At 35.7% G+C, this 20667-nt stretch overlaps 2 protein-coding genes across 4 annotated transcripts in view; both read left to right on the plus strand.

The window, feature by feature from the left end:
- LOC137487679 (uncharacterized) overlaps nt 1-9524 on the plus strand; it is a 10792-nt gene extending 1268 nt beyond the window's left edge. Inside the window, exons 2-25 of one of the 2 annotated variants that reach the window (XM_073917060.1) lie at nt 576-747; nt 901-2718; nt 2801-2940; nt 3028-3232; nt 3354-3458; nt 3636-3826; nt 3913-4054; nt 4221-4862; nt 4960-5019; nt 5110-5660; nt 5863-5982; nt 6102-6149; nt 6264-6344; nt 6423-6500; nt 6650-6747; nt 7177-7237; nt 7332-7382; nt 7466-7510; nt 7842-7906; nt 8209-8413; nt 8504-8692; nt 8904-8992; nt 9085-9150; nt 9447-9524. In XM_073917060.1, coding sequence (XP_073773161.1) covers nt 576-747; nt 901-2718; nt 2801-2940; nt 3028-3232; nt 3354-3458; nt 3636-3826; nt 3913-4054; nt 4221-4862; nt 4960-5019; nt 5110-5660; nt 5863-5982; nt 6102-6149; nt 6264-6344; nt 6423-6500; nt 6650-6747; nt 7177-7237; nt 7332-7382; nt 7466-7510; nt 7842-7906; nt 8209-8413; nt 8504-8692; nt 8904-8992; nt 9085-9150; nt 9447-9453 — 5229 coding nt within the window. In that variant the 3' untranslated portion in view covers nt 9454-9524. The remainder of the gene's footprint in view (nt 1-575; nt 748-900; nt 2719-2800; nt 2941-3027; nt 3233-3353; nt 3459-3635; nt 3827-3912; nt 4055-4220; nt 4863-4959; nt 5020-5109; nt 5661-5862; nt 5983-6101; nt 6150-6263; nt 6345-6422; nt 6501-6649; nt 6748-7176; nt 7238-7331; nt 7383-7465; nt 7511-7841; nt 7907-8208; nt 8414-8503; nt 8693-8903; nt 8993-9084; nt 9151-9446) is intronic. The other variant, XR_012387300.1, reaches the window with a different exon arrangement.
- A 522-nt stretch (nt 9525-10046) lies between these two features.
- epha8 (eph receptor A8) overlaps nt 10047-20667 on the plus strand; it is a 266646-nt gene continuing 256025 nt past the window's right edge. For both annotated transcript variants that reach the window (XM_073917077.1, XM_073917081.1), the window contains exons 1-3: nt 10047-10220; nt 16132-16218; nt 16297-16401. The gene's annotated coding sequence lies outside the window, so the exon portion shown is untranslated. The remainder of the gene's footprint in view (nt 10221-16131; nt 16219-16296; nt 16402-20667) is intronic.

Genomic DNA, 20667 nt, shown 5'->3' on the forward strand with positions numbered 1-20667 from the left:
AGCAAATGAATGACAGTGATTAAAACAAAACCATAAAAAATAAAACTTTACAAAATCAAATAAAAACCAAATCTTTGCAATCTAAAGATAAAATTACTGTACAATTTAAATCACAGCATAAAATTAAATGTTTTATCATACAAATAAAAAATAAATCATAAATATTCCACACTTTAGATTAGGTCACAAAACTAGGAATTTGAACTAATACCAGATTTATTCATTTACCGATTAACAATTACTCTATGCCTGAAAAATAGAGATGTATACATGTGTGTGTTCATTAATCACTTAAGCACCAATTACTCTTAAATAACTGGTATGTAAATAATGCAATAATTCATTATTCATAAAAGAATCGCTAACAAAGTATAAAAATACAATTATTCAGCACATTATAAATAAAGAATACAGCATATGTAGCTGTATTTAAACTACTTACTAATGTCTGTTAATTTAGATTTAATGCTTAGCAAATGATGAACTAACTATTTATTAATTCTTAAGAAGTTATTCATAGTGTGAAGTTATTTATATACCAAATACACTAACTATTAGGCTCTCTCTTTTTCAAGATGCATATAACGATCCAACAAGGGAGATCCTTGCCTGAATTGAAGAGATGCGCCAAATGCTGTATGGACTTTCACTGCCCATTCTGTAGCTCAGCTTTTTTCCAGTCAGCAAAGTTGAGCAAAGTCAGAACCCATTTAGAAAGCCATTTCAGTCGTGCAGTTCTCCATGAAGGTAAAACTTTCAAACATTCTCTCCTGAAATGGAAGTCCATTTTCTATTTGGGTAATTAATCTAAATAAGTGTCTTTCTGATTTGTTATACTGTGTATATATGGGGGTATACATAATGTACACATTTAATCAGTTGTTATATGTTCTTGTGAAGGGTATACCATTCACAGATGTGGGTTAAATTGCCGACCACAATTGCATTACCACTGCATCCACTGCCAGTTAACAATATTGCGTAAACCAGACTTCATTAAACACCTGTCTTTATGCAAGTGGAAGCACCCTGGCATAACCACCACCAACCAAGCTCCGACAACAGCAACCACCACCAACCAAGCTCCGACAACAGCAACCACCACCAACCAAGCTCCAACAACAGCAACCACCACCAACCAAGCTCCAACAACAGCAACCACCACCAACCAAGCTCCGACAACAGCAACCACCACCAACCAAGCTCCGACAACAGCAACCACCACCAACCAAGCTCCAACAACAGCAACCACCACCAACCAAGCTCCAACAACAGCAACCACCACCAACCAAGCTCCAACAACAGCAACCACCACCAACCAAGCTCCAACAACAGCAACCACCACCGACCAAGCTCCAACAACAGCAACCACCACCAACCAAGCTCCAACAACAGCAACCACCACCAACCAAGCTCCAACAACAGCAACCACCACCAACCAAGCTCCAACAACAGCAACCACCACCAACCAAGCTCCAACAACAGCAACCACCACCGACCAAGCTCCAACAACAGCAACAACCACCAACCAAGCACCGACAACAGCAACCACCACCGACCAAGCTCCAACAACAGCAACCACCACCGACCAAGCTCCAACAACAGCAACAACCACCAACCAAGCTCCGACAACAGCAACCACCAACATGCCATATCCAGACACTACATCCACCCCAAGTGGACAGATACAAAGAGTCTGTAAAAAGGAAGTACTGAAGAAAAAATGTCCCATATGCCAAGTTCAAATGCACAAAACAAATTTAAAGAGGCACATAGAAAGGAAGCACACAGCCAAACAAAAGGACATCACAGCAACATCCCACCTGCTGAATGAATGTATAGATCAGGAAAATGGAATTTATTGTGTCCACAAGTCATTTCATGGTGCCAGCATACCTCTACATGTCCAAAATAAAATATGGGGTGAAAATCAACATGTCTCCTGTGAATCCACTGAGTGCCAGGTTAACATGGAGTTGGCATGGAGGAGTGGGTTAAAGGCATATCAGTGCACACATATTAAATCAATAGCATACTGTTCATCTTATGCTTCCTCTCCTCTGCTAAGTGACATTACACTTACTGAGATGGTGAACAGCAAATGGTTTGGTGAGGATAAAAAGAAGGTTTGCCTTGATCGGCAAAACCTCGCCAAAAGCAATCATGTACCTCTGTCTGTGCACTGCAAAACTGGAACCCCCAAATCAGTGAAATACATTTCTGTATATGAGCCTACAATTTCATATTTCAGTCGGCTTGGAAGAGTCATGGTGTCATATGACACCAAAAAAAATTCATGGCACTGTCCATGTCAGAAGACAAGGAGGTCTTGCATACATAAATATATTGCCAAATGGCACTTGTTTCAGACAAACCCTGAGCTGTTTAGTAAAGTGCGGAGCACTGAGGAATTGGAATTTCTTACATCAGCAGGGGACGACAACAGATGGAGTGAAGCCGATCATGAGGGTGACAGACTGTATCCACCAAAAGATAAGGATAAGTTAAAAGTCATGATTCAGTATATTCTGATGAAAAAAAAGTTACCTCCAGTTCTTCCTGAAGAGATACGTCTTCCATCAGTGGAAAAAGAGTATCCAAGGCATCTAATCCCAGAGGAGATGATGTGCCAGCACTGCCCTGGCAATGTACCTCTGGGTGACCCAATCCTTATTACGCAAAAGGCGAAAATCCTCACCAGCTCACGCATTGTTCAGGGTAGGTCTGTGATATAGATTCTGTATTATTAAACAGTTAATTCACTAATTCATTTATTTTTTTTTTATATTTGTATTTCTAGATGTGTCTACCTACTGTAAGCTGTGTCATCAATGTGGAACCTACTTTCGGTACCAAGAATGGAAAGAAGGCATACACAATTTTAATGATCAAGTACTTCTTGACCTCCCTTTATGCATAACAATAAGAAATATGCTACAGGTAGTTTTGGGGTAAATTTTATTGGGGGAAAATTACAGCTATAATTTACAGAGTTTCAGGGTTTTCATTATTATGTTTTTCTTTTAGATCCATACTGCTGTCAGCAGAGTGGTGGAATATTTGGAAAGAACTACAGGGGTACAATTTCCCTCAGCTGATGCTGTTCTGCAAGGATATCTTCACTTTGAAGCTCTTACAGAACATAATTATCAGTATTCTTGTGTGAACTGTGGAGACAATCCACCAGTTGTAATCATGGACCTCCATAAGAAGGGGGCCTTCCATTTGTCAGGTAAGGATAGTTTCATTGAAAAGAGTGAAGTTAACATCTGATACTAATTTTCACCCAGTGTATGGTTTTAATTTCTGCACAGATTTGACATTTGTGTAATGTTTCTACTTTATTTCTTTAGTAAGTGACCTTGCACTGCCTCCAGAGGACTTCCAAGGAGAGGTTGACATGCACAGTTTTTGGGAGGCACTTTCAGTGGAGAGGATTGGTAGAGGATTTGTCACAAGTAAACAAGACAAGCAAATAATTCCTATTAATGGAAATAAAAAATGACTGTGTAAATGACAATGCAAATTGTTCTGGCAAACCAAGTAGCATAATTTTAGATCCACAAAATGTTTATAAATGTAAATTTTAAGCTGTTTTAACAGTTATTTCTTATTTTATGTGATTTTCAACAAAGGTCAACAAAAAAATCCATTTTTAGTCCCACCAAGTTTCCATTTTTGGGCCCCATGGATAGGAAGCAAGACACGTCGATCAAATTGTGTCCTTAACACAGAGTGTAAAAAAGTTCGTCCACCAAAACCGGCTGAGGTCTCTGAGATAACAGTGACAGAAGATCGCCTCAGAGAGGAACTGTACAGGCAAAAGGTATGTATTAGATTTTCTCTTTTTAGGAGTCATTATTTTCATCAAAAACATGGCTCCTCATATATGTAATTTGTTTTACTTTATAGATTCATGTGATTAGGAAATTATGTAAGGAGTGTGGGTTAGATTCGTCAGGATCACGAGCTGACCTCCTTCTGAGGTTGTCCTGTGAAATGAAGTCAAGGCAGACATATGACAAGATTTTTCAAAAGATCTGGGCGGCTTCAGGTAGGGTAATTTGCTTTATGTGTGTGTTACTTTGTAAAAGTTTTGCCATGAGGATCGAAAAGCTTCCACAGCTGGTAGTTTTTAATTATTTGAACTTTATTTTTTTATAGTTTTGTTTGATATAGCTCTGTGAGGATAAACATTGGTTAACTTTTTCCCATCTCAGGTGGTTGGGCTGTCATTTTGTGCCCGTGCGGCATTGTGTACAGCATCAAATGTAACATTCGTGCAGAAAGCCCACGTGACTTTGCAGACATGTTACTTTCTTGGAAGCACATGCCAAATGTCGTCATATATGACTTTGCACGTGGGTTAGCAACCCACATGAACCTTAGAGAACCAGAAAGTTTGCCTTTCAAGCCATTTGAAGGACGGTTAAGAGCACCAACTCCAGACAACATAGCCAAAGCCAAAGATGGGAAACTGAAGGTCTCATTGCCTTGGCTAAATTGTAAAAAAAACATCCCAGACACTGAAGGTCATCCAATAACGGGTTCAGCAGAACATTATGCTCTGTATGACCGGTTTCATGAGGACAATACAAAAGATCCTCGTGATGTCCTGCGTAAACTTGACCTGGTCCCACAACTCGCGGGAAAAGTGAACAGTCAAGTTGCAGAACAACTATTTTCCAGAATGAAGAAAAACAATTACTTTTTAAACATGGCTTTACCATCGACTCATCTGTTTCTTATGAGAAATATCATACATCATCATAACATGCACAGAAATGAACAACGACTAGGCAACATAAAAAGGGCTTTTGAAAATGATGTCACAATGAACAGGCACAGCCAGGCAGTGTTGGGTAATTATTTTATTTATTTATTTATTTTTATGTATTAAATACAATTATGAGTGCAGAACATTTTTTGTTCAATTTGATTGTATGATTTAATTTTCAGCAAATCCACTGTCATCTGAGAAGGTATCCACTGTTCCAACGAACAATGATGAAGCAACTGGTGAGTAATGTTCTAATTTTATGAGTTTGCAATTTTGAACATGCACAGATATATGTAAATGGCACCACTTATAATAATTTTCTGTTTTAGTTTCAGAAGAGCCAATGCCCAAGAAAGCATTCTTTGGCACTCCCAGTGCAGCTCCCAAGATGCTTAAACCATTGTCCCTCGCTACACCATCCCTCACGGCACCAAGTCCATCATCCCTCACTGCATCGTCTCTTTGTGCATCGTCTCTCACTGCACCCAGGCCATCATCCCTTGCTGCATCGCCCCTCATTTCACCCAGGCCATCATCCCTCACTGCATCGTTTCTTTGTGCATCGTCTCTCACTGCACCCAGGCCATCATCCCTTGCTTTATCGCCCCTCACTTCACCCAGGCCATCATCCCTCACTGCATCGTCTCTTTGTGCATCGTCTCTCACTGCACCCAGGCCATCATCCCTTGCTGCATCGCCCCTCACTTTACCCAGGCCATCATCCCTCACTGCATCGTCCCTTGGTGCATCATCTGTCACTGCAACCAGGCCATCATCCCTCACTGCATCGTCCCTCACTCCACCCAGGCCATTAGCACTCCTTGACTTCACAGCACCGTGTAAGCCCTGGGAAGAACTAAATACCATCCAAGACAAATTGGTAAGTTAGATTTTAGTCTTTTTATTTAAAATAGTAATAATAATAAAATGTAAACCATCAGAAAGCAAGAATATCCATAAATTGTATTCTTGTATGCATAAGCAACACACATGCTCAAAATGTAGTCCTTTTTCATATCTTGCTGTAGAAAACATACTTTTAAAACAAGTTTTACACCCATAATAATAATTATTATTTCCAGCTCAGCTATGTTCTGGATATGAGACTGCCTGGAGCAGAAATTATTATAAAAGATGGGTCCACATGTCTCACCCGTGAAGCCTTTTGGAGCCTGGGGCTGCAAAGAGACATGGATTCTGAGGTTAGTAGTGAGTAAATTTGTTAAAATTAGGAGGGGGAAAGCCATGATTGCATTTTTTGTGATTGATTTATATTTGCATTGATTTTATTGATCTATTTATTTTTTGGTGTTTTTGGCAGATTGGTAATGCCTGTTTCAGATTGATTTATGAAGCAGCTCAGCAGCATGTATGTAATATGTATATACAAAAGATCAAAAGCATAAATGAATCATAATGCATATTTTACTGTATTCTTTCATATTATTGTCTATTTTTAATGGATTCTTTTTTTTTTAAATAGGGAAAAGACATATATATAGAGAACATGTACGTAGTTCCTACATGGAAGCGTACACCAAAAAATATGTCTACCAATTTTCCAGTGAGTATGCGGAAAATAATATATTTATGTCTCAAAAATGTAGATTTGTATAACAACAAGGCTTTTCATTAATATTAGGAGGATGTTGATATGAAAGACTTGTTGGTGTTTCCAGCATGGACCAACTCAAATGGGCCAGAACACTTCGTTCTCTGTGTAAGGAATTGGGACTGTTACAAGATACCAGATAGTAAATTTAGTAGTATTTATGTATCCTATATTCCAACAGAGTGAATTCCAGCTCTACTCTTTGTCCTAATGACTTTTAAATTTTGCTTATCTGTTGTTCAAATACCACATTATAGATCATGAAGCCACTCATGAGAGAGATCATCTTTTTAGACTCCCAGTATGCATTGCATGAGTCTGGATTTGGTGATGCTGAGTACAGAGTCATTTTTAGGTCCACAAATGAGGCATACAGATTGACATGTTCATACCACAATTTACACTTTGCCTACGTTCCTATAGGCTGTACTGATATATTTTGCCTACGTTCCTATAGGCTGTACTGATATATTTTGCCTACGTTCCTATAGGCTGTACAGATATATTTTGCCTACGTTCCTATAGGCTGTACTGATATATTTTGCCTACGTTCCTATAGGCTGTACTGATATATTTTGCCTACGTTCCTATAGGCTGTACTGATATATTTTGCCTACGTTCCTATAGGCTGTACTGATATATTTTGCCTACGTTCCTATAGGCTGTACAGATATATTTTGCCTACGTTCCTATAGGCTGTACTGATATATTTTGCCTACGTTCCTATAGGCTGTACTGATATTCTCAGTCCCCATTCTTATCCTTTTCTTTTCTTTTTTTGTAGAAATCTTGCACAACAAATTGATCCTGGAAAGTGGACTGAGAAGACTGGACATGATGTTGCAGTGACTAAACATATGGCTATTTCAAAAAAATATTACTACAAGAGATAGACAGTGGCTTTCATCTGAATCTTTTTTTTTTTTTTGTTACTTTTAGGGCTTGCCACGCCAGAGCTGTGGTAATGACTGTGGGGTTTTTATGCTTATGGTGAGGTCTAAGGTATTTAACCAAGTATAAACAAGCCTTTGTCAACCCTGTGAATGAAAGCTTTTGCATCTTTTCTATTGCAGTATACCCTTTGCTCTGTGACCGGTGTGGCAATTGAATTCCAGGAGGTACGTTTATTTAAACCAGGGGTGTCCAAACAGTCCTGGAGGGCCGGTGTCCTACAGATTTTAGCTCCAACTTGCCTCAACACACCTGTAAAGATGTTTCTAGAAAGCCTAGTAAGAGCTTGATTAGCTAGCCCAGGCGTGTTTGATTGTGGTTGGAACTAAAATTTGCACGACACTGGCCCTCCAGGACTAAGTTTGGACACTCCTGATTTAGAGAAAATGTTAGAAGAAATTTCTCACTTTAAATGTTTATTTGCATACTCTTCATCTTGAATAAAATGGATACATCATGAATTAAAGATTTTCCCCATCACTTTGACGCATCTTTCAGATGGACATGCCTTTAATTCGAAAGTGGTGGTGTCTTCTTCTGATGGAACGCTTCAAAATAGAAGGGTATAGCACCTCTGTAACACTTTTGAAAAATTTTATGTGCTATTTTCCTTTTTTTATTTATATATATATATATATATATATATATATATATATATATATATATATATATATATATATATATATATTGGATGTTATAGTATGTGTTAGCTGGATAATGTATAATAAAGTATAATGTCTATCGTCCTCATAAGATAAATAGGAAATATTTGCAATAGTTGTTTCATGCTATATGAAGCTGTAATGTAATGTAGTGTGGGGAAAAGCTATGCAGTATTTTAGATTAATCTTGTTATTTTTCCAAGATATGGTCAGCGGTTTGCCTTCTGGACTGATGAGGCCAGAAACTTGCTCCAAGGAAAACTTCAGCCAGTGTACAGGGTGCCAAAAAAGTGTGCCATCTCTGAGGAAATCCCACTTCACATTCAGGCTGTTGAAGTCCGCACAACAGAGGAAAAAAGAATTGTCGACTTTATTGTAAAGTTAAAGGGGTCTGAGGAACATTTGGTGGTACTTCAACAATCTTCACATTTATCCATCTTTGTATCTAGTGTAATACATTTCTTTAAATAATTGTTTTATACCATTGTTTGCCCATAGGGTGTTCTCAAAGGGAAGCCCTCTAAGTGGTTGCATAAGCAGGCATCTTTCCAGGTGCCTGTCTACATAGACAGTGAGGAAGAGCAAGATAACCTTTTTGGTTATCTTAAAGACGTACTGAACAGGACACCAACAAAACTCAGGTTTACAGATGAAGTGAAGCTTATCTGTGATGTTCTTTTTCCAGAGGTATGCCAGACCAAATAATGTACTTACAAAATAGATCTACTGTATATAAATTGCTACTGTATATAAATCTACTGAATATAAATTGCTACTGTATATAAATCTACTGTATATAAATTGCATGCTGGGTGTTACTCATTTATCAACCCATGTATAATGATATTTGCTGTTCAGTGTTGATATATTAGTTCATTTAAATGATTTTTTTTCATAGGCCATCATACATGCTCTGGGGGTCTTGAGGGGTTTGTCTTCAGATGATGCTGAGCAGGTCTACCTTTCTGGCACAAAACATCATTACAGGTCAGAATATGCTTTATTTTGGCACAATGTGTAGAGAACCTTTTTGTTACTGATATTTACATTAACCCATTAGTACTTGTTCTCTATTTCAGTGAAGTAGAAGAATTTAATCAAAAAATTGACAAACAACTGAGGAAAGAAGGGAGACCATTCAATAGGTGGGTATTGCTCTTATATGCTTAAAAATGTGCAGTTAACAGTTAGGTGTCCTTTTTGGTTCTTCCAAGTTTAAACCAGAAATATATATTACAGTTAAACATGGTAAAATATATATTTTTTATTACTTTTAATAAATATTAATCTAAATTTAATTGCATAACAAATGGTTAAACTTTGAATTCATATACATAATTTTATATATTCTTTATATATATATATATATATATATATATATATATATATATATATATATATATATATATATATATATTCTCTCTCCCTCTCTCATTCACAGGAGCTAAAGGAATGCTGCTTTTTGTGCTGTTGTGGCTGTTGTGTGTGGATGTTTAAATAAATGTACATTCTTGAATAATTCCTGTGTCATGTCTCTTTAAATCTTTTATAACCTGGTTTTAAATTAGTTACTGCATATGCTGATTACAGTTGATTTCAATGTATTTGTCCTGACACTGAGCTAATTAGTTTAATCCAAGGAGATTCATCAATATACAGTATTTTTCAAGAAATGTTAGTGTTTTAAGGCACTCAACCTTTTCATTTGTGTAAAGTTAAGAAACATTTTTAATTTCTATTTTATCTGTAAATTAATTTGTTTTAATTTAAAATTGTAACTCAAAGCAGGTGTTTTACACTTTAACTTCTGGTACGTTTTACATCAAAAAGCACAATTGGAAAAAAAAGTTCCTGTAAGTCTCCGCTATATCATCCAATCAGGTAGGTGGCGCTGGGAATCCAGTCCATAAACTGAAGTTTTTGCTATATAATCAAATTCGGTAGGTGGCGTTGTTGCAAAAATATGGTTCTAGAAATGCAGTTCACAGTGTCATCCAATCCAGTAGGTGGCGATGTCACAAAAAACTAGGGTCCCAAAGATGCGGTCCTAAAAATGCGGTCCTGAAAGTGCAGCTACTCCAGTTGTGCAGGAATATACTATTGGAAAATATCCGAAAATGAACTGATTAAAGCGTTATATGTTCAAACCACAGTCAGACAACGATGGAGAGGAAGAGATTACAACTTGTGGACTGAACCAGGAAAATTCTAAACGGTAAGTGGAAACATTTGTTGTGGAGTACAAGTTGATTAAACTCATTGAGTTAAGCTCTGCCCTGTTTTAGTGGGCTGCCTCTACAAATAGGCTACTTAATCTATGTGTGCTTATTACACTAACAGAGAATGGTTTTAAGCTCTTAACTAATGCTAATTGTAGTCACGTTAGCCGTGCAGCATGTTAACAAGCACATGCAGATAGCAAATTTAGAAATATTCAGAAAATGTGAAGTGACCCTTGTTTTAGATATGAATTCAGCTATTTTCAGAATTTTTGCTGGTCGACCAACCTGGTTTTAGAGAGGTTTTTGGTTATTCCAGTCTGGTTTCCAGCCATTTACAGCCTGGTCTTAGCTGGTCAGGCTGGGAGATGACCTACTAAAACAAGCCTGACCAAAGCCAGCTATGTCCAGCTTAAACCAGGATAGTCAAGTTGGTTTTAGCTGGTCATTTTCCAGCCTGACCAGGTAAGACCAGGCTGGAGATGACCAAAACCCCTCTAAAACCAGCAAAGGCTGGTTTAAGCTGTTTTTTTTCAACAGGAAAACATTTAAATTGATCCTTCATTCAGAAAAATAGTTAAATTTAAGTTTGCACAAACATATAAAGCAACACTTAAGCCTACTGACGTTCTTTGGCAAATTCCTTCAAGAATGAAATTGAACCACAATTTCTTTAGATCAGTGATTCTCAACCTGTGGTACGTGTAACATTAGTGGTACGTGGGCTTCCTTCTAGTGGTACGCGGAGGAATCAAATATGTCATACTGTATATACATGAATCACAAGTGATTTATATATGAATATGATGACATATAGCCTATATTTATGAGGTCCAAGAAACATTTTCAGGTTTTGATAAATAGGCTGTTTTATGTCAATACTTTACATTTAAGTGTAGGTAAGCTTTTTTTTTCTTTTTACGAACAGTAGTCTATCATTTTTTGTTAACTTTTAAAAGCACATTTTAATTAAAATGTTGACATTTTGTTTGTGTTTTTTTACACCTGTAAGCACAGTGCAGTTAATGTTCAAAGTATTCATAATGTTTAAAGTGGCTGACAATAATACATTTTCTTAATAATAGGAATTAATCTGCCTGGGTTTTAAACTGTGCAGAGCTGTAGCTGCTTAATTAGGCCTACTACACTACTGTATTTCATTACTACTCATTATGGTGGTACTTGGAGAGATCATTTTTCTGAGGTGGTACTTGATGAAAAAAGTTTGAGAACCACTGCTTTAGATAATGCGAGTCTATGGTGACTCTTATGTTCATTGGTTCGTCCAACAACAGAATATTTTTCTTTTTTTTCTGGTGCAGATAAATTTGGTGTAATCCAAACGGCATATAGTTGAGGTCTAAAATTATCAACCCTCCTGATTATTATTTTTTTTTCTTTTTCAAGTACTTTCAAATAAAACAGAGCACTGCATTTTTCACAGCATGTCTGATAATATTTTTTCTTCTGGAAAAAGTCTTGTTTTTTTCACACACAAAAAAGCAGTTATACATTATTTTTGAAACCATTTTAAGGTCAATATTATTAGCCCCCTGTGGCGAGGGGGCGTGGCTGAGAGCCGTGGGAATGGAGTGAGGCCGCCGCGTAAGTGGATACACCTGCGGTGCGCACCTGCCTCGAATCCCACGGAAGGAGCTCTAGACTATAAAAGGAGAAACGATGGCAGAGGAAACCGAGAGAGGACCGGGCCTGGACATATTTTACTTTTGCTTTCAGTTTGAAAATATTTATTTATAACATGAACGGCAGCTCCTCACGGAGACTGCCGTCAAACTGAAAGCAAAAGTAAAATATGTCCGGGCCCGGTCCTCTCTCGGCTTCCTCTGCCATCGTTCCTCCTTTTGTAGTCCAGAGCTCCTTCCGTGGGATTCGAGGCAGGTGTATCCACTTACGCGGCAGCCTCACTCCGTTCCCACGGCTCTCGGCCACGCCCCCTCACCACACCCTGTTAAGCATTTTTATTTTTGATTGTCGACAGAACAAACCATTGATATGCAACAAGTTTCCTAATTAAAATAGTTAAGCCTATAAATTGCACTTTTAGTTGAATGCTACTATTATGCTGAAAAATATCTTGTCAAATATTATGTACTGTCATCATGGCAAAGATAACATAAATCAGGTATTAGAAATGAGTTAGTAAAACTATTATGTTCAGAAATGTGTTTAAAAAATCTTCTTATTCCGTTAAACAGAAACTGTGGAAAAAATAAACAGGGGGGATAATAATTCATGAGGACTAATAATTCTGACTTCAACTGTATATCACTCCTCGACAGCTGCTCAATTTGGAAGGGTTCATTGTTATGCTCTAATACCTTCAGAGAGACCCTCTTATAAACATTAGGGCATAGGGATGAGCCTTTCCAAATGGAACCCACCCTGTAACTGCTACAGCTAGTAAATAGAAATGGTGCCATGGGTGTAAATGTGCAGATAAACACCGTGCCCTAACAACATTCAACTCCAAAAAGATTCCAGTGACAAGCAATTTGGCGACATGTCAAGAAAATGATCCAACAAAATGGCAAGGTTTACAATTTAATTAATACATACTTTGCACATGAGACCCGATCACAGCACTTGAACATGGTGGAAGTCAGGTTTTCATGATATGTGTCCTCTTTAACGTCCTCCTCATGAAATGATTCGTAGCTGATGAATAAATGAGATGGAGAAAGCCATGGCGAAGCGTCCACCGAGACTCAATCGCAAACAAAGCTGGAATTAGTGTCAGCCGAACGTTCTGTACCGGCGCTGAAGAATATGAGCATCGCTGCCTCATTATCTCCAATAAGCATCAATTAGCCGCTCCATAACGATTGCTACTGCTAGCACGCATGCCAACAAGGCCAATTTAAATAGAGCTATTAAAAGCAAATCGATCTGTGTTTATGATAATGAAATGTGGATTGGGTACGATTCAACGCTCTTGTTACAGTTAGTATTTTTTTTGAAAGTTATGAACATAAGGGCTTTATTATTTCTGAGTTTTTGTGAACTGAATGCAGATCATCAGGTTCAATGATAAAGTTGTGTTCAATAGCACAGATGCTACTGCTAAAACTCGCATGATGTCAGGTAATGACATGCAGTTGAAGTCTGAATTATTAGCCAACCTGTATACCCCCCCCCCCCCAATTTCTGTTTCTGTTGAACACATTTCTAAACATTGTAGTTTTAATATCTAGTTTCTAACTGATTTCTTTTATCTTTTGTCATGAATCATGATGACATAATATTTTACTGAATAGTTTCAAGATATCAGTATTCAGCTTAGTGACATTTAAAGGCTTAACTAGGCAAGTTAGGGTAATCAGTCAAATCATTGTACAACAGTGGTTTGTTCTGTAGACAGCCGAAAAAAATGTACACTTACCGGCCACTTTATTAGGTACACCTGTCCCAACTGCTTGTTGACACAAATTTCTAATCCTCCAATCACATGGCAGCAACTCAATGCATTTAGGAATGTAGACATGGTCAAGACTTCCTGCTGCAGTACAAACTGAGCATCAGAATGGGGAAAAAAGGGGATTTAAGTGACTTTGAACATGGCATGGTCGTTAGTTCCAGATGGGCTGGTCTGAGTATATCAGAAACTGCTGATCTACTGGGATGAAATGGTACTGCATGTATTTTTAAAACAAAATAATAAAATACATAAAAATTACACACATAAAAAAAAAATAATAATAAATAAATAAATATATATATATATATATATATATATATATATATATATATATATATATATATATAATTTATTATTAAATATATTTAAATATATATATATATATATATATATATATATATATATATATATATATATATATATATATATATATATATATATATATAAATATATTAATTATTATGTTATTTTGAATTAGACAAAACCAATAGCTAGCAAAATATCAAAGCCTAATTAACCAAACTTTCCTAATTAACATAATTTAAGTCTTTAAATTTAAGCTGAATACTAGTGTCTTGCAAAATAGCTAAAATATTATGTACTGTCACCATGGTAAAGACAAAAATAAAGTAGTTATTACAAATGTAAAAAAATATCTCTGTTAAGCAAAAATTGGGAAGTATTTTCAAAAAAGAATTAAAATTTGACAGGAGGGCTAATAACTTGAAATTCGACTGTATGTGCATACATAGTAATATATAAAATAAAATAAAAATCGGAATAAATGTTATTATATTATTAGATGTGTGCTCAAGTTGCATCTTTTTCTATGAAATAAAGGCCCAATTTTGTCCTTGGTACAGAGTGTAAAGTGGAAGGGCTTCAAAATTTACCCCTAAGAAATGGGACACCAAAACACCTGCACACGTCATCATATGTCATCGCGATTTCTTACTTCAAATGAGATCAGATGATCACGTTTGCTGCAGTTATTCCAGTTGTGTATTTATTTGCAGGAAATCACTGAAGGCAACAATATTATGTTATTACAATGATATAATGTGGCAATAGGATTGTAACTGTTCTGTGTATTTACACAGTGGCCATATTCATCAATGTAAAAACAAGAAAACATTAATAACATTATACCAGACATTGTAAAAAGGCCATTAGTTTTTTTTGTTTTTTGTTTTTTTTTAACCATGACAGTAAAACACAAACGCCGTAATGAATGTATTAAAACATATGCTTGTTTCTTGTAAAAATTCGTAATTCGGGTTGTTTGGGTGGGATTGGTCAACTGAACAGCGGATTGGCAGCGGGTGGTTGAGATCGCGCCTGGTAGATGGGGTATTCTGGGAAATTTTCGTACTCTTTGGATTCTATCTAGCCTATCCACTTAACCCTATGCCTTCAAGCTAAAGAGAATTGAGACACCCCTACCCCTTCATGTGGCTCCGCAATACGAGTGGTAGGATTAAGGGGTTAAGGGGTAGAATTGGGGGTGAGATCGCGAACTGAAGTGTGGGGATCGGTTGAGGTTGAATCTTGAACCGAAGATCTAAAGAGAATTGGGACACCCCTACCCCTTCCCCTTCACGTGAACGTGCAAATTGAGTGGTTAGGTTAAGAGCTAAGGGGTAGAATTGGGATTGGGCCTAACTCACTCAAGGATATATTCAGCAAAGTGTCACCAGATTATTATTTTTTGCTTTTTGCATTTTTATCATATTAACCTATATGTATTTGTTTGTAATTTGTTTTTATTTATTTATTCATTTATTTATTTTTAAAATTATTTTATTCATTTATTTATTTATTTTATTCATTCATTTATTTATTTATTTTATTATTTATTTATTTATTTTTAAATTAATTAATTAATTTATTCATTTATTTATTTTTACAATTTTCATTTTATTATTTTTTATTATATTGATTGACATGCTGTTGTTGCTGATATGGCATTAAATAAAATATGTATGATATATGTATGCATTTTGCTTTAAACATCAAAAAAGCAAAAGACACATTAAAAGAGCTCGTTTAAATGACTTTACATACATCCAAACATATGTAAAGGGTTTCTGCTACTATTCTCCAGACAGCTGGGAGGATCAAGGACATGCTTATTTACAACAGAATCTATTAATTAAAGAGTGTCGTAATCTAACTCGTAAGCTTCAGATAATCTGTGCTGGAATCTCAGGAATCCCTGATGTCTTTCTGTAGTGGCGGAGTTTATTAGTCCTCACTGTAAAAGTACAAAATGAACAGTGATGTATGCTGAGTTTTAAACTTGTGCCATGTCAACGAATTTACATATATTTGCATACTTCGCGAAGCCATTCAAATGATTAATGCACACATTATTGAACAGCTATTCAGTTTAATGTTTCAGGGACAATGCAACATTTAGCTGAACTTCAGCTGTGGTTTAAGTTGATGTAATATTTTTATTTTATTTTCAGCTTTTCACAAAAATTAGTTGGAGATCAAGCAATAATTGGCAGACCCCCTGCAGTATGGCTGCGGACCCCCTGTCGAAGTCCCCGAAGGTGGATTTTTTTATATCCTAGTTTATGAGCTGAGGAATACAGAGCTGTGTGTCGAAAATATACTTTTTTTGCCTCCAGATTATAGAGATGAAAACAAAGCCGTTACTGTAGAGGATTCACGTCAAGAGACCTGGATGTGGACTCTTATCACTTATCAAAGCCTGTGAAAATGAATTTAAAAAGGTAATTTTGAAGTTTTTTTTTCTAGCAGTTGTGATTTTTATTTTTCATAATCGCAACTTGGCACGGTGGCTCAGTGGTTAGCAATGTCACCTTACAGCAAAAAGGTCACTGGTTCAAGTCCCGACTGGACCAGTTGGCATTTCTGTGTGAAGTTTGCATGTTCTCTCCGTTTTGGTGTGGGTTTCCTCCGGGTGTTCCGGTTTCCTCCACTTCAAAAATGAAATCCAAAAACTGATTTGGATTTTTATTTGTTAGTTGTTGCTGTAGATGTCTAATATATATATATATATATATATATATATATATATATATATATATATATATATATATATATATATATATATATATATATATATATATAAAAATTGAATTATTTTTCAAAATATATATTTTTTAAATATTTCCCATATGATGTTTTCACAGTATGTCTGATAATATTTTTTCTTGTGGAGAAAGTCTTATTTGTTTTCTTTCAGCTAGAATAAAAGCTGTTTTTTAATTTTTTAAACACAATTTTTTAGGACAAAATTATTAGCCCCTTAAGCTAATTTTTTCTGTCTACAGAACAAACCACTGTTATACAATAACTTGCCTAATTACCCTAGCCTGCCTAGTTAACCTAATTAACCTAGTAGGAAACAGAAATTGGGGAGAAAATAAATAGGGGGGCGAATAATTCAGGGGGCTAATAATTCTTACTTTAACTGTATATATATAAAAATATATAATAGAAAAGTGATATTTATAAAATTTGCTCTAATTTTAGCCGCAGAAGCTCATGTTGTGATAAATTCAAGACTTAAAATTGCAACTTTTATGTCTCAATATTGTATCTTTCGTAAAATGAGCACTTAATTTCTCACATTTATTTATATAAATTTTTTTTTTTTTTACCAAATTTTGACTTTTTTTTTCAAATGCGAGTTTTCATTTTTTTCCCCCTTCCAATTCTGAAGTTAATATCATGTAATGATGAATTTCTTTCTGCAGTTCTGAGAGAGAAAAAAAAGAAATGTGGGAATTTGTTTATTTTAATTTTTTTTTATATTTTTTTTTATTCAAGTTTTTTTTATTGTTTTCTTCTGGTTCATGACAAAATAATGCAAACACATTACAAATGATCACTGGTGGCCTACTAACTGTAAAGCCAAAATGTATACAGTGGTTGCTATGGACAAAATAAATTTATTTAGATAAAAAGGATTAGTGAAAATAAGCTTCCATAAATACATTATATTTATTATAATAGAAAAAAAAACTTGCAGCATAACATTGGCACAATACACTATATATATATATGTATATACTGTGTATATGTATGTATGTATGTTCACATATACATACATACATACATACATATATAATTTATATGTATAAATGTATTTTTTTTTTGTGTGCCAATGTTATGCTGTTCTTTTCCAAGCTCAAGCAAGTTCTTTTCTAAGCTCAAGCAAGAATATTTTAGTTCAAATTGTTCCTCCAACATTTTATTAAAGGGGTAGGTCACCAAAAAAAATTCTTTATAATTTACTCAGTGATTCCAAGCTTTTATGAATTTCTTTATTCTGTTAAACAAAACAATAATAATAATAATAATAATAATAATAATAATAATAATAATATTCCGAATTATGTTGGAAAAAACATCCATTTTCATCCATAGAACATCCATTTTCATGCATAGAACATAAGAACAAAAATTCTATGGAAGTCAAAGGTTGTTTTTTACCAACATTTTACACAATAATTTCCTTCAACAGATGAAAGAAACTCAAACAGAAACAAGGGGAGGAACATTAAATGATGACAATTTTCTTTTTGTTGTCGTACTGTCTCCTTAAAGAAAAAAAGAACAAGAAGATTGCTGGTTCGAGTCCCAGCTGGGTCAGTTGGCCAAAGACATGCGCTATAGGTAAATTAAATAAATTAAATTGGCCATAGTGTATGTGTGAATGAGTGTGTATGGGTGTTTCCCAGTGATTGGGTTGCAGCTGGAAGGGCATCTGCCGTGTAAAACATATGCTAGATAAGTTGGCTGATCATTCCGCTGTGGCGACCCCAGATAGATGAATTCAGGAGACAATAAAAAACTTGGGTGCAATTTTTTTTGCCCAAAACAATAAAGCAAAACAGTTCATTTGCTGGTACAGTTTGTTAAATCCCACACAGCGATGCCTGTCATTTGAGAAAATGTTGTTGGGTTTGTATTTGTGCACATGCAGGTCTGCCAGGAGGAAAAAAAATCATTGCTAAAATCATTGAATCATTACTCACTGGCCTTGAGTTTAGTTTTTTCAGCTATTTTGACAGTAACTCCAAAACAGTGGAATGATTAGCTGTCACAATGTGTTCGGTAATGACATTGGTTGCGGTGCACCCTACATACTAATAATGCCAGTAGTCTCATTGTGTTTAACGTGCCGTCCTGCATCCAATTTCCCACCAACAAAAACCCTGTCATTGAGGATGAGTCCAATCTTCAACCCAATCAGCTATTAGCATGTCCACCCGGCTCCATTTGCATATTTATTGCCCAATCAAAGCGACTCCTGTCATATCTTAAACATATGTTTACCAGGCCGCGCTCAAAGAACTCCCTGAATATGTGAAATGATAGATATTTAAAGCATTACACAGAGGTCACAAATGAATGTTTAGGGATGCACTGTAAACAATCATTAGCATCTTTAGAGAGCTTAAGAAAAGCAGATGTACAGTCAAAATTACTAACCCCCTGCATATCCCCCCTAATTTCCGTTTTACAGATAATAGTCTAACACATGATAACATGATAGTTTTGATAACTGATTTATTTCATCTTTGCCATGATGACAGTAAATAATATTTGACTAGATAGTTTTCAAGACACTAGTATTCAGCTTAAAGTGACATTTAAAGGCTTAACTAATTAGGCAAATTATAGTATAACAGTAGTTTGTTCTTTAGACAATCGAAAAACAAATGTTGCTTAAGGGGGCTAATAATATTGACCTTTAAAATGGCTTTTAAAAAAAAATTAAAAACTGCTTTTATTCTAGCTGAAATAAAACAAATAAGACTTTTTCCAGTAGAAAATATATTATTAGAAGTACTGTGAAAAATTCTTAGCTCTGTTTTGTTCTGCCTTTTTTTCCCCATGTTGTAACTTTATCATAAATACAAATTATTAGGCTCATATTTGCAATTCTGACTTTATTTCTTACGATTTTTTAAAATTAACTAATTAATAAATTTTTTTATTTAACAATTTGTTGTCCAAATGTTAAAGGACCAGGAAACTCCCTTGTTTCAGCAGGGTTTCTCACCTCTATTTTGGAAAAAGTCAGAAAAGTGGGCATGTCCAGTTCTGTTTAGGGGGGAGTGTCGGAGGAGCGAAAGAGGGAAGGTCCATAAATATTTGCATAAAGATGGGAGTGTCGGTTTGGGTACGCGCTGTATTTCACAGAGGAAAAACAAACACACAGACGCAGAGGAGAAAGACAGTGACTGTGTTTACGTGGACATCAGTAATCAAATTATTTGCCAACTTATTAAATGGTGGACTTTAACTGCAGTTGGGCTCTTTCATTCAGGAATTTCATTCATGCCCGTCATGACAAACGAGATATTTGATTCAAGGAATTGCTGGAAGCGTGTATCTTTCATGCAATGTTTGTTACCGCACTTCGAATGATAGAAAAAAACCCTCCGGATTTCTTGGTAACTTAGATGCACTCGGTAGGTAGCGTCAGAAAGCCGTGTGTGTTATTCCTGTCACAAAATGCGGCGAAAATCCAACAAGACGTAAGTTTGATTGTGATGTTAACATGTTTACACTCGGAGAGCCGCATTTACTGCAGATTTTTCAGTCGATAATATTGTAGTGATATTAACGTACGGTAAACTTTATTAACTTAATAATAGAAATTATTTGACTAAGGTCCTTCTTTAAACACTAAAAGAGTACTGCTGACGATACAAACTATCTTTGCCTCTCAATAAACAAACAAAGACACTGATCGCTTACCAAATCTGTAGAGACAGGACAATCAACACCAACGGGAGCTGCGTCTTCATTAAAAGGAGATGAGAGGCAAATCCAGATTTTACCTTTTCCAGATGAGAAAAGCTCTCGGGTAAACAATTTTCTTTAGACTTGTATTTCTGTCATGCGTTTCTTGCACTGATCCACACGTGAGTCCAGCTGCGCTCTCATAGCGGGAAAATGAAAACAAAACCTTCACTGCAGCAAATTATAAAAGCAACACTGATGACCCGTATCTCCAA

This window comes from Danio rerio, chromosome 11 (assembly GCF_049306965.1).
Source record: "Danio rerio strain Tuebingen ecotype United States chromosome 11, GRCz12tu, whole genome shotgun sequence".
In the NCBI taxonomy this organism is placed as follows: Eukaryota; Metazoa; Chordata; class Actinopteri; order Cypriniformes; family Danionidae; genus Danio; species Danio rerio.